General features: G+C 43.0%; 1 protein-coding gene across 1 annotated transcript in view; it reads right to left on the bottom strand.

The window, feature by feature from the left end:
- Positions 1-12,669, bottom strand: part of LOC145416100 (carboxypeptidase D-like) — an 89,452-nt gene that overhangs the window by 73,174 nt on the left and 3,609 nt on the right. The window contains exon 2 of the mRNA XM_080285191.1: positions 4,499-4,728. Coding sequence (XP_080141317.1) covers positions 4,499-4,728 — 230 coding nt within the window. The remainder of the gene's footprint in view (positions 1-4,498; positions 4,729-12,669) is intronic.

Genomic DNA, 12,669 nt, shown 5'->3' with positions numbered 1-12,669 from the left:
TGGGCGAGAGTAGAAGCATGTATGGACAAGTTTGAGAGGAGCGAGAGAGTGCTGTTGATTGGAGACATGAATGGCAAAGTCGGGAATGTACGAGTGGATGGAGTGGTTGGTCAGTGGGGTGTGCCAGCGGAAGTAGATGGGAATGGTAGTGCTTTGGTGGACATCTGTGCTGGTAAGGGGTTGGCAATAGCCAACACCTACTTTAAATCATAAGATGATCCACCGGTATACATGGAGAGTAATGAGGAGGATGGATGGTGAACTTGTTGAACGAAAGGCAATGATAGACTACGTGTGTGTGGATGAGCGAATGAGAAGACAAGTGTTGGATGCAAGGGTGTGGAGAGGGTGGGGGAATGGGTCTCGGACCATCACTTAGTGATGTCCAAGGTAGAGCTGCGAAGATAGTGGTTGAGGGAGGCGAAGGGGAAGACAGGAGGAAGCAGCTCCTGTGAGAAGAGTGGAGAAATTGCAAGATAGTGAGAAGAGGACAGAGTATAAGAGCATAGTGGAAGAAAGATTGGGAAGGTATGAGCTAGAGCAGATGGAAGGGGTGGAAGACGTATGTAAGATATTCACGGAAGAGATAAGCGCAGCGTGTGAGGCGGTTTGTGGAGTGAGGAGGAGATGCAAGGGTGTGCAAGGGACAGCATGGTGGACTGAAGAGGTGAGACAGGCTGTGGCACAAAAGAAGAAAGCATATGGTGAATGGTTGGCGAGTAGAGGTAGGGGAGAAGATGAGAGAGAAGAGAGAGGTATATGTGAGCAGGAGAAGGGAGGTTAAGAGACTGGTGAAGGAGAGTAAGAAGAAAGTGGATGAAGAGTTTGGGAGGAATCTGAGTGTGAAATGGAGGGAGAGTAAGAAATTGTTTTGGAAGGGAGGTAAAGAAAGTAAGGCAGTGTGAAAGGGTAAATATTAGGGGAGTGAAAGATATGAATAACAGATTGTTGGTGGAGAAGAGAGAGAAATTGAGGAGATGGAAGGAGCACTTTGAGGATATGTTGAATGTAGAGAGTGAGAGCAGTGTGAGTATAAGTGGTTGGGGAATGGCTGGGAGAAGAAGAGATGAGAGGAGGGAGGAAGAGATCAGTAGGTCGGAAGTAGTGGAGGCGATGAAGAAGATTAAGCTGGGAAAGGCCCCAGGAATTGATGGAGTGTGTGGTGAAATGCTTAGGTATGGGGGTGAGATTGTTGTGGAGTGGATATGGAAGTTGTGTAGATTGGCTTGGGAAGAGGGAAGGGTTCCAGAGGACTGGAAATCAGGTATAATTGTTCCTCTGTACAAAGGAAAAGGAGAGAGAGAAGTATGTGGTAACCATAGGGGTATTTGCCTTCTTAGTGTGACTGGTAAAATATATGGTAGAATACTCATTGATAGGGTTAGGCATATGACAGAGGAGCTAGTTGGAGAAGAACAAGGGGGATTTAGGAAGGGAAAAGGGTGTGTAGATCAGATATTTGTTCTAAGATGTTTAGTGGAGAAGTATCTAGAGAGGGAAGGAAAGTGTACGCTGCCTTCATGGACTTGGAGAAAGCTTATGACAGAATAGATAGGAAAGGTATGTGGAAGGTACTAAGAATATATGGAGTGGAGGGAAATTGTTGAGTGCTGTGAAGAGTATGCAGGGAGCTAGGGCTACGGTGCGAGTGGATGGTGAGTTGAGTGAGTTCTTTGATCTCAATGTGGGACTGAAACAGGGGTGTGTAATGTCTCCATGGCTGTTTAATATATATATGGATGGGGTCGTAAGGAGGTACAAGGTAGGGCAGTGGATGTGGCCCTAATGAATGAGGGTGAGATTTGGAAGCTTCCTGTGTTGCTGTTTGCTGATGATACAGTATTGTTGAGTGAAGATGAATAGGAGTTGCAAGGTTTGGTGAATGAATTTGGGACAGTGTTTAGGAGGAGGAAGCTGAAAATTAATGTAAACAAAAAAAAAAAGTAAAGTTATGGTGTTTGAGAGGAATGAAGTCACAGAGTGTGCAGTGAGGTTGGATGGTGAGAATATGGAGAATGTGAGTGCATTCAAGTACTTGGGTAGTGTGATGAGTTAGGATGGAACTTTGGGGGATGAAGTACGTGAAAGGGTACAGCAGGGAAGGAAGGTTGTTGGCACACTGAAAGCAGTGATGAGAAATAGGGAGGTGAGTATGGAAGTTAAGAAGTCACTGCATGATGGTATTGTGATCCCTACCCTGACGTATGGAAGCGAGGCGTGGACCTTGCAAGAGGGGAACAAGTCAAGAGTGAGAGCAGTGGAAATGAGTTACTTGAGAGGAGCATGTGGAGTGACATGGAGGGACAGGTTGGCGAATGAAGAAGTGAAGGAACGTTGTGGGGTAGATGTGGATATGGTTGAAAAGATTAGGAGAAATACACTGAGGTGGTTTGGACATGTGGAGAGGATGGAGAATGAAAGACTGACTAAGAGGGTGTATGTAGGTGAGGTGGAGGGAGGGAGAGGGAGGGGTAGACCGAGGGTGAGGTGGAGGGATGGAGTTGAGAGGTATATGAGGGAGGGGGGGGTGAGTTGGGGGGAGGGGAGTCAAATGGTGGGTGACAGAGTGACTTGGAGGCGTTTTGTCTGCGGCCACCCTTTGCGGGATTAGGGCGTCGGGCTATAGATAGATAGATAGATTATTATCATCATTTTTATAGTTGTTATTACCGAGAAATATAACTAAGGCAAAAATATAATGCTGACAACAATAACAATGAAGCTGAAGACTATAAAGAAAATGATAATGACAACATTAATGAAGACACTGTAATAATGATGATACTATTTACAAAGGCAACCCTCATTAAAAAAGTCAAGGCTGTCTTTGAAAACATGACAACGTTCTTCATACTACAGGTACCGGCAGTGTAATTTGAGAGAATTAGCAAATCAGCTTTACAATTATTTATTCATTCATTCATTTATTATCTAATCCTATGCTGTCCCATAAGGAGCATAGGCATCCATGGCTAGGTAAGTTGGTCCTGACATTTAAGATTACAGTGACCAGCCTCAATCATCCCTGAGTAGCATTACAAGAGCAATAAACCCCAACCAACCCCTGGATATAAACCTACACAGGCTCAATCCAACTGGAGCACCTTAATTACCCACAAAACCACTGGGTGCCACAATTTGGTTATATGGTTACCTCCCAGCATAGTTAATGGTTTCTGGGTGCACAGGAAACCATTTGGCTTGTCACTCTGTGTAGAGTCACCCACAGGCAGGAGGAGGAGGAAAGACTGAAGGAAAGACAGAAGAGGAAGAAAAGAAAGATGGAAAGATAGGAAAGGGAGGTCACCCATGAGAAGCACTACATCGAGTGAGTGGATGGTGAAAGCATTGTCAATGAAACTTTTATTGGCAATTTCTCTGTGATTTACTGATCACACACACACACACACACACACACACACACACACACACACACACATTTCCCTGTAGATCACAACTAGGTAAATACAACTACCATACTGTAGGTAAACACATACACATACACAGTCAAACATGGTAAACTGTTATGAGGATTTATAGTACAATCCAGGCTATGTGTTTCCACTTTGCACTTAACGGTAAACTATAAAAAGACTGTCTATTAAAATCCCATTGCTACCTATACAGCATATTTACCAAGTTCCCCATCTACAGGACCAAAGGCATGGAATAGGTGCATAATATTGACACACATCCCTGACATACACAGCCTTATTTTAGATGCCAACAGAGGCTTCATAGTACATTTTAGCGATTATTATGCATATTAAGCCATTACACTCTCTTTTATGCCATTTATCAATCTACCTATCTATCGCCAGATGCCATAATCCCATAAGGGGTGGCTGTCTTTGAGTTAGTTGTTTTACATGGAGGGGTGCTAACTCTCCACCAACCCACCTGTTGATATGTAGAGAACATGTATGGGTTGGCTATATGGTTACCACCCAGCACTGTACAGAAAATGGTTTCCTGACTTATGGGTAACCATTAGGCTTGTCACTCAATGTAAATCCACATGAAAAGGAAGAGTAATAAAAAGTGACAGGAAAGATGGGAGAAGTAGGAAGAGAGGAAGGGCAGACACAGACAAAGAATGATAAAGGTGAAGGAAGAAGTGGGTACCACTAAATCAGGTGAGTGGATGACGGTCACCGCCACCCTTCACCATAATATACATATTTAATGTGTCGAGTGGGGCTGGTGGAGGATTAGTGCCCCTCCCTGTAAAACAATTAACTCTAAGCCCTTGGCCACCCTGTTTGGGATACATGGCATCTGGCAATGAATGAAATGAATGAATATCAACACAGGCCAGTTTGTCTCAGTAGTAGACAAAAAGAAAAAAGGTGTAATATGAAAAAAAATAAATAAATAAAATTGTTCAACTAATGGTGCTATGAAGTCTCCTACTGTATGCTACCTAAAATACAACCCACAACAACAAACCCCTGTGCCGTTATTCAAATCCCTGTTTCCACTAAGCTCCCCACCTCACCTGGTATCATCAAAGGGGTAACTGGCCACAACAGAGCCCCCATGCAGGTTGCCAGAGAGCACAAAGGGGTTGTTTACGATCCATGCCATGATCGCCAAAGTCTCTGGCTCCCGATTGCTGTATATGTCATGTTCAGACGGCTGCTCCCATTGCGAGGGGAAGTTGCGGTTCAGGTCAATGTAGTGTGCATTCTCTCGGCCGCTGTTTTCATAGCCTTGGCACGTGCCCTCCTAATGAGAAAAATAAATACCAGTATTTAAAAAAACATATAAAAAATACTAAGCAAACAAAATAAAGAACATACTAAAAGTTAAAGCACATGTTAACAGTAACTACTGTAGTATACTGGTAGTACTGATTTGTCACAAGGCTCGTTACACATGACCGGTAGAGAGGTGGCCTGCAGTCCTAATGGACCCAGGATCGAATCCCGACTGGGGCAGGGAACAGTTTAAGGATCTGAATGTCCTAAAAAGCAGACTTTACTTAAATACCAGATGACCTGCCGACATGTGAAAATACCCCCGCTAATCCCAATACACCAGTCCTGTATGAGACAGCCCTAGCATATATTCAGTATGGATGGTGGGTGTTAGTGCTGAAGTGGTGACATGTGGAGGTGTAGGAGGACTACTGGGCCTTGGGATAGGTCACTGCCCCCAAGAAAGAGGCCCTGAAGCCTTTGCCCAGAGTCAGGGGGGGGGGGATGGACCAAGATGGACCAACAAGGATTTGAAAAATCTAAGCTATCATATCTCAAAAACTATGAAACTGATAGCTAGGGCTAATTTTTGGCACATATTTGTGGTAGGTGGTGGCAACCATCATCCACTCACTTGATGTTGTGCTGCCTACTTCTTCCTTCACCTTTATCACTCTTCTTCTGTGTCTGCCCTCTCTCTTCCTGTTTCTCCCATCTTTCCTGTCACTTTTTATTACTCTTCTTTCCTTTTCAGGTGGCTTTACATTGACTGACAAGCCTACTGGCTTCCTGTAAGCCAGGAAACCATTTACAACACTGGGTGGTAACCATATAACCAACCCACATGTGTTCCCTACATGTCAGCAAATGGGTTGGCGGAAGGCTAGTGCCTTTCCCTGTAAAACCACTAACTCAAAGACAAACAGCCACCTCTTATGGGATTATGGCATCGGGCTATAGATAGACAGAGAGATGTCCTCATACCAGTATGTATGACAAATCTATCTTCAACTAAAATGACCAGATGGACCTAAAGTGACCTGAAATGACCTAAACTGCCTGATACAGTCCTGAACTGATTTATTTTGGTCACAACATGGCTGAAATGAGCTAGAGTCAATTTATTTCCATATGACAGAACTAGGTCACTTCCACAACTTGAACACTAAGTTGTGGCTGAATGAAATTTGATAAGCCTTAGTTATGAAGTAAGAACGAGTCTCCTTAATTGACAGTCAAACTTACCATCCACTCTGACAATACTTGGCTATCAACTGAACTGGAAGAAGTTAGAGATGTCTGTCAGATGAATATAAACCAACTACAGACAAGGAAGATGTGGTGTGTGGAAGGAAGAGAAGACGGAGGGGGGGTGCAAAGAACAGCGTGGTGGACTGAAGAGGTGAAACAGGCTGTGGCACAAAAGAAGAAAGCATACAATGAATGGATGAGAAATAGCGGCGTGGAAGAAGTTGAGAGGCAGAAGAGAGAGTTATATGTAGAAAGAAAGAGAGAGGTGAAAAGATTAGTAAGAGAGTAAGAAGAGAGTGGATGAGGAATTTGGAAGGAATTTGAGTGTAAAGTGGAGGGACTGTAAGAAAATGTTCTGGAGAGAGGTGAAAAGAGTAAGACAGGGTGGAAGTGAAGTCAGCAGGGGAGTGAAAGATAAAAATGGTAGATTACTAGTGGAGAAGGGAGAAAAAGTGAGCAGATGGAGAGAACACTTTAAGGATTTGTTGAACATAAAGGATGGAAGTAATGCGAGTATAAGTGGCTGGGGAATGGCTGGGAGAAGGAGGGAGGTGAGAAGACAGGAAGAAATCAGTAGGATAGAAGTTGTGGAAGCAATGAAGAAAGTTAAATCGGGGAAAGCCCCAGGAATTGATGGAGTGTGTGGTGAAATGCTGAAGCATGGGGGAGAGATAGTAGTAGAATGGATGTGGAAGATGTGCAGATTGGCCTGGGAGGAAGGTAGAGTCTTGGAGGATTGGAAGTCAGGTATAATTATTCCCTTGTACAAAGGAAAAGGGGAAAAAGAAGTGTGTGGTAATCATAGGGGCATTTGTCTTCTTAGTATAATAGGAAAAGTGTATGGTAGGATACTTATTGACAGAGTTAGAGAAAGAACAGAGAAATTAGTTGGAGAAGAACAGGGAGGCTTTAGGAAGATCAGATATTCATTCTTAGATCTTTAGTGGAAAAGTTTCTAGAGAAGGGAAAGAAGTTGTATACAGCTTTCATGGATTTGGAGAAAGCATATGACAGGGTGGATAGACAAGGATTGTGGAATGTGTTAAGAGTATATGGAGTAGATGGGAAATTGTTGAATGCTGTGAAGAGTATGTACGATGGTGCGAAGGCTGCAGTGCGTGTGGATGGTGAACTAAGTGAATTTTTCTCTTTGAAAGCTGGTTTGAAACAGGGATGTGTCATGTCTCCATGGTTGTTCAATCTGTACATGGATGGGGTAATAAAAGAGGTACAAGGTAGGGTAGTGGATGTTGGAGTGGCCCTGGTGAGAGAGGATAGTGTTTGGAAACTCCCTGTACTGTTGTTTGCAGATGATACTGTGTTGTTGAGTGAAGACGAAGGGGAGCTGCAAGGCTTGGTGGATGAGTCTGAGAGAGTGTGTAAGAAACGGAATCTAAAGGTGAATGTAGGGAAGAGTAGAGTGATGGTCTATGAGAGAGGTGAAGTCAGTGAATGTACAGCGAGGCTGGATGGTGAGGAATTGGAAAATGTGGGTATGTTTAAGTACTTGGGTAGTGTGATGAGTAAGGATGGAGGTTTGGAGGGTGAAGTGCTTGAAAGGGTACAGCAGGGAAGAAAGGTTGCTGGTTCTTTAAAAGCAGTGATAAGAAACAGGGAAATGAGCAAGGAAGTGAAAAAGTTACTACATGACAGTATTGTGATACCAACTCTAACGTACGGAAGTGAAGCTTGGACGTTGTTGGAAGGACACAAGTCAAGAGTGAGAGCAGTGGAAATGAGTTATTTAAGAGGAGCCTGTGGAGTCACATGGAGAGACGGGCTGACAAATGAGGATATAAAGGAGCGTTGTGGTGTGGATGTGGATGTGATAGGAAGCGTTATGAGAAACACACTGAGGTGGTTTGGCCATGTGGAGAGGATGGAGGGTGAAAGACTGACGAAGAGAGTGTATGTGAGTGAGGTGGAGGGGGGAAGAGGGAGGGGAAGGCCGAGGATGAGATGGAGGGATGGGGTGGAGAGGTATATGAGAGAGGGGGGTGTGAGTTGGGAGCAGGGCAGTGAAATGGCGGGGGACAGGGCGACTTGAAGGCGATTTGTTTGTGGCCACCCCAAACAGGATTGAGGCATCTGGCAATAGATAGATAGAGAGAGATATATGGTAAATGGGCCTCACTGGATGTAAAAGCCCTGAATGGATCTGAACTCACTTAACTCACCTGATAATACTTCAATGGAATATACAGGAAGGGCTGGAATGGGCTTAATTACAAATGAATGGGTTTAAATGGATCTAAATGGCCTAAAACTGAGCTGACTAAAGTGAGATGGATGTAATGAGACTGCATCTGAAATGATGTTGATGAACCTAAATGAACCTATCTGGGTATTAATAAACCTGAACTGATCTAACTCAGCCAGACTGTAAGTGAAAGATCTTTATGGACCAAAACTGGAATGTCTATCTATCTTCCTAACTATAGCCAGATCCCATAACCCCATAAGGGATGGTCGCTTGTGTTTACAGTAGTTGTTTTATGGGGAAGGGCACTGGCCCTTTGCCAACCCACTTGTGGCACGTTGGGAACTGGAATGCAAGGAGCTTTTTTTTTCCCCCCATGGAGAAAGTACTGTAACTCTGCAGAATTTCACCCTTTGTTTTTTCTCCTTTTAATTATGGTACAAAAAAGAAAAAAGAAAAACAGATGTGCTCAACTAATCTGAAATGACCAAAAACAGATGTGGATCCAATGTGCTATTCATTCAACAAGGACCTCATACTGTATCATCCGGAATCACAATCTTTCAGGCAGATCTTTTTTCTAGCCAACACCTTTTCCAATAACTGGATACAATTACAATGGATCTCGTTTCGTTTTTAAAGGCTCCAACATGCTTGCATGTGTCAGCCTCAGTCACCTAATGGCGGCTCTCCACGCTGCACGATCCATTGCAGCCTCCCTGTTCAGTCCCTTAACCCTAAGGTCACACTTAATGACCTCGTCCCATGTCTTTCTCGGTCTACCCCTCATAACCCCACCCCCAATATTAACACTTCTCACCTTCCTCACCCAATTATCATCCCCCATCCTCTCCACATGTCCAAACCACCTCAATCTACCTCTCCTCATCACAACACCAATACACTCCAGTCCCATCCTACCTCTCAACTCTTCCATTGTAAACCCAGCCCCTCCAGGCCTTGGACGCAGGGACGCACAGCACATCCACCTAATCATTGTCATTTCTGTACGTCTGAGCTGGCGAATATCTTCCTCCTTCACTGCCCAGGTCTCACTGCCATACAGCATTACACTCCTAACACATGCTGCATACAAAGACCCCTTAGCACGTAGGGAGAGCCCTCTCAATGTCAGGAGAGGCAAGAGCTCCCTGAACTTCTTCCAACCACTTCTCACCCTAGCCACAGTGCTAGCTCCAGCCCCATCTCCAGCACACAACATGTCTCCCAAATAACAAAACTCTTCCACACACTCAAGAGATTCACCAGCAAGTTCAATCCTTTCACGCCTGACTATCTCCACCAGCTCACCCCAGCACGCCGTACACATAAAATCAGCATTATCTAGCAGTCTACCTCTGATACCACTACATCTCTTATGCACCCATTTATCACACACACCGCACAAGATGGATCTGGAGCTGAGTAATCTCTCTCTCTCTCTCTGTAGCCTAAGTAACCTGACTGGACCTACAATAAGTTGATTGTACCTGACAAGAGATTTATATCCCCTTTACTTGATTCCCTGTTGTAAATCACTGGTGCCAAAATACATTTCCATAACATTCCTTCATAGTTAGCAATATAATTTACTACCCATCTCCTATAACAGTTCAGCAACTGATATAGAGAGGTGTCAGTAGTGGTTTTCTGTGAGGCAAGAGTAAATGAGACAAAGAATTAACAAACCTGAATGACCCTAAGCTGACTTCATTGAACCAAAATTGACTTGACAATTGACAGGCTGAACTCAGAAAAGAGATCTTGACTGCTCTGACTCAGCCTGACCACCACTCTGTCATCTGCTCTGCCAGGTGACAATATCACCTTAATACAGGTACTGAACACACTACACAGATGATGAATGCACTTGTTAACACAGTAATAGCTACTGTAGTTAAAACAGAAAGCACCAAAAATATTCTTAAATTAAAACCGAATACCCGACAAACAATCTCAAGAAAAATTTCTTATCCCAACTTTATAAATAATTACAATATCATAATCTACAAGAAAAAAAGCTCAGTAACTACTGACTGTAATCCATTACAAATAACGTAACACCACAAAAACACCCCAAGTTAATAGGAAATCTGAAGGAAGTATTAACAGATGGCAACATCTGTAGCTATTACAGTAATGTACAAGGTCTGCTTGGAAAGTATCCAACCTTAAGCTCTAGAAAAATAAACAGCTAGCTAACCTGCAAGAGCTGGGACACTAATCCCCCTCAAAGGTCTCTTCTGAATTGACACACATAGCCCAGTGTTCTTCCCGCTGCCTGAAACATTTTTCAAAGTAAGTTTTCAGTTCGTCCTGCAGGTACTTCAGTGCATTCGTCATGATCTCTTCTCTTGGATGAACATTGCCCAAGACTTGCTGGAGTGTGCAAATCACGATACAGACTTTCTGAAGACTGTTATCACTGGAGATGAGACTTGGGTGTACGGGTACAACCCAGAAACCGAAACACAGTCGTCCCAGTGGAAGCAAGCAAGGTCACCTCGGCAAAGAAAAGCACAACAAGCCCACTCGCACGTTGACTGTTTTTTTTTACTACCGTGATGTTGTGCATCATGAATATGCACCAGAAAGTCAAACTGTCAACAAACATAACTATCTCGACGTTATCTGTCGTCTTCGTGACGCAGTTCGGTGGAAGAGCTCAGACCTTGGTAAGCAACAAGTTGGAAGTAGCACGATGAAAAGTCCCTGCCCATTCTTCTCAATTGATTCTGGAAATTTTGGCCAAGCACAACATCCCACAGGTCTGGCAGGCTCCCTACTCAACAGACATAGCTCCATGTGACTTTTGGTTATTCCCCAAGCTTCAAGCTCTGCTGAAGGGTTCCCAATTTGAAAGAAGAGAAGAGATCATGACAAACACAATGAAGCAACTGCAGGAGATACCAAAAACCGACCTTGAAAAATGTTTCAGGCAAAGGAAAGAATGCTGGGCTATATGTGTCAAGTCAGAAGGGATCTACTTAAAGGGGTATTAGTGTCCTAGCTCAACAGGTTAGCTTTTTTTTTTTCTTTATTTCTTTTTAGAACCTAAGGTTGGATACATTCTGAACAGACCTCATATTAGTTACACTTGTTTCTACAGTTAGATATCTGGTCTATCATTTTTTTTTCCGAACTATCAATATTTTCTTCTTTAGATTTTAATGTCACAACTATTTTTACACAATATGAGAAAAATGCTGGATGCAATCCAGGAAGAATGAAAGGAATCAACACCCTCCTGTCTTCTGAGTTCAGCCTGAATTCTCAAAGCTCTGCTAATCATAATGTGAAAAATTTGTTCTTTCGGGCAACCATTAAATTTGGAGATTTTCTTTTTCTCTAAGAAGTATGCTCACGCAGGAAAATGAATTTTCAATTAATATTACCTAGCTAATCCAGTTGAGACCAAGTCTGTTTTGATTTCAGTAACACAAGACACTACATTCATCATGGTGAATGCAATGTTATAACTGTAAAGACTGTATGAACATTACTGATTTAATCACTTTACTGGCTGAAATTCGAATGCAGGCCCCTATGCTCCACATGTACACATATTGCACTTGAGCTGAAAAGAGGATCTCTACACAGCCTCTCGCAACATAAGTTTATACAAACCTCATTACAAAACCAATTACAGTACCGGTACTTCCAGTCTCCTTGGCTCTTAGGTTAGGTTAGTTCAGGTACCGGGTATTCAACTACCTAACCTAATTTCACCTACAGAACATGACACAACAATAAATCAATTTACTCCGTCAACTATATCAATATGAGCAAACTACCGTAAGTCACTCATAACACTTTACGTCAATGGAAATTTTACTACTGTTCATAATCATCTGCAACTACCGGTATATTTTGCAGTGAAGAAAAATTAGTAGGCCTAAGCTACCTAGAACAAAATATATCAACTGGCAAAAGGAAATCCCCATATTCAATGGTTCTCCACCCATAGAAATGCAAAAAAAAGTGAAGGGATGAACATTGCTGGGACACTATAACATGGAAAAATACTGGTCATTCTTTACCAAATGGGCACAGCGATTCCACCTATACTGCAACAAACTCACAATCTCAAGGTATATACTGGTAAGCAATTTTGATACATATGTAACACAGAGGGTTAACTGCTGAATTGTAACAGAAAGAAGTGACTGGAAAAATACAAAATACAGTACAAAATACAAAATACAGTATGGAAAAGTTTGGAAGGAATGAGAGAGTGTTTTTGATCGGTGATATGAATGGTAAAGTTGGTAATGTGAAGGTGGATGGAATAGTTGGTGAGTGGGGTGTGCCTGCTGAGACAGATGAGAATGGGAGTGCGTTAGTGGACATCTGTGCTGGGAGGGGGTTGGTAATAGCCAATACCCTCTTCAGGCATAAAATGATCCACAGGTATACATGGCGAGTGATGAGAAGGGTGGGTGGTGAACTGAATGAAAGGAAGGCAATGATTGATTATGTGTGTGTGGATGAAAGGATGCGAAGATGTATATTGGATGC

Source organism: Coenobita brevimanus, chromosome 104, assembly GCF_032717465.1.
Source record: "Coenobita brevimanus isolate Jiangsu-jjx chromosome 104, ASM3271746v2, whole genome shotgun sequence".
NCBI classification, from domain to species: Eukaryota; Metazoa; Arthropoda; class Malacostraca; order Decapoda; family Coenobitidae; genus Coenobita; species Coenobita brevimanus.
This window is presented reverse-complemented; position numbering and strand designations above follow the sequence as displayed.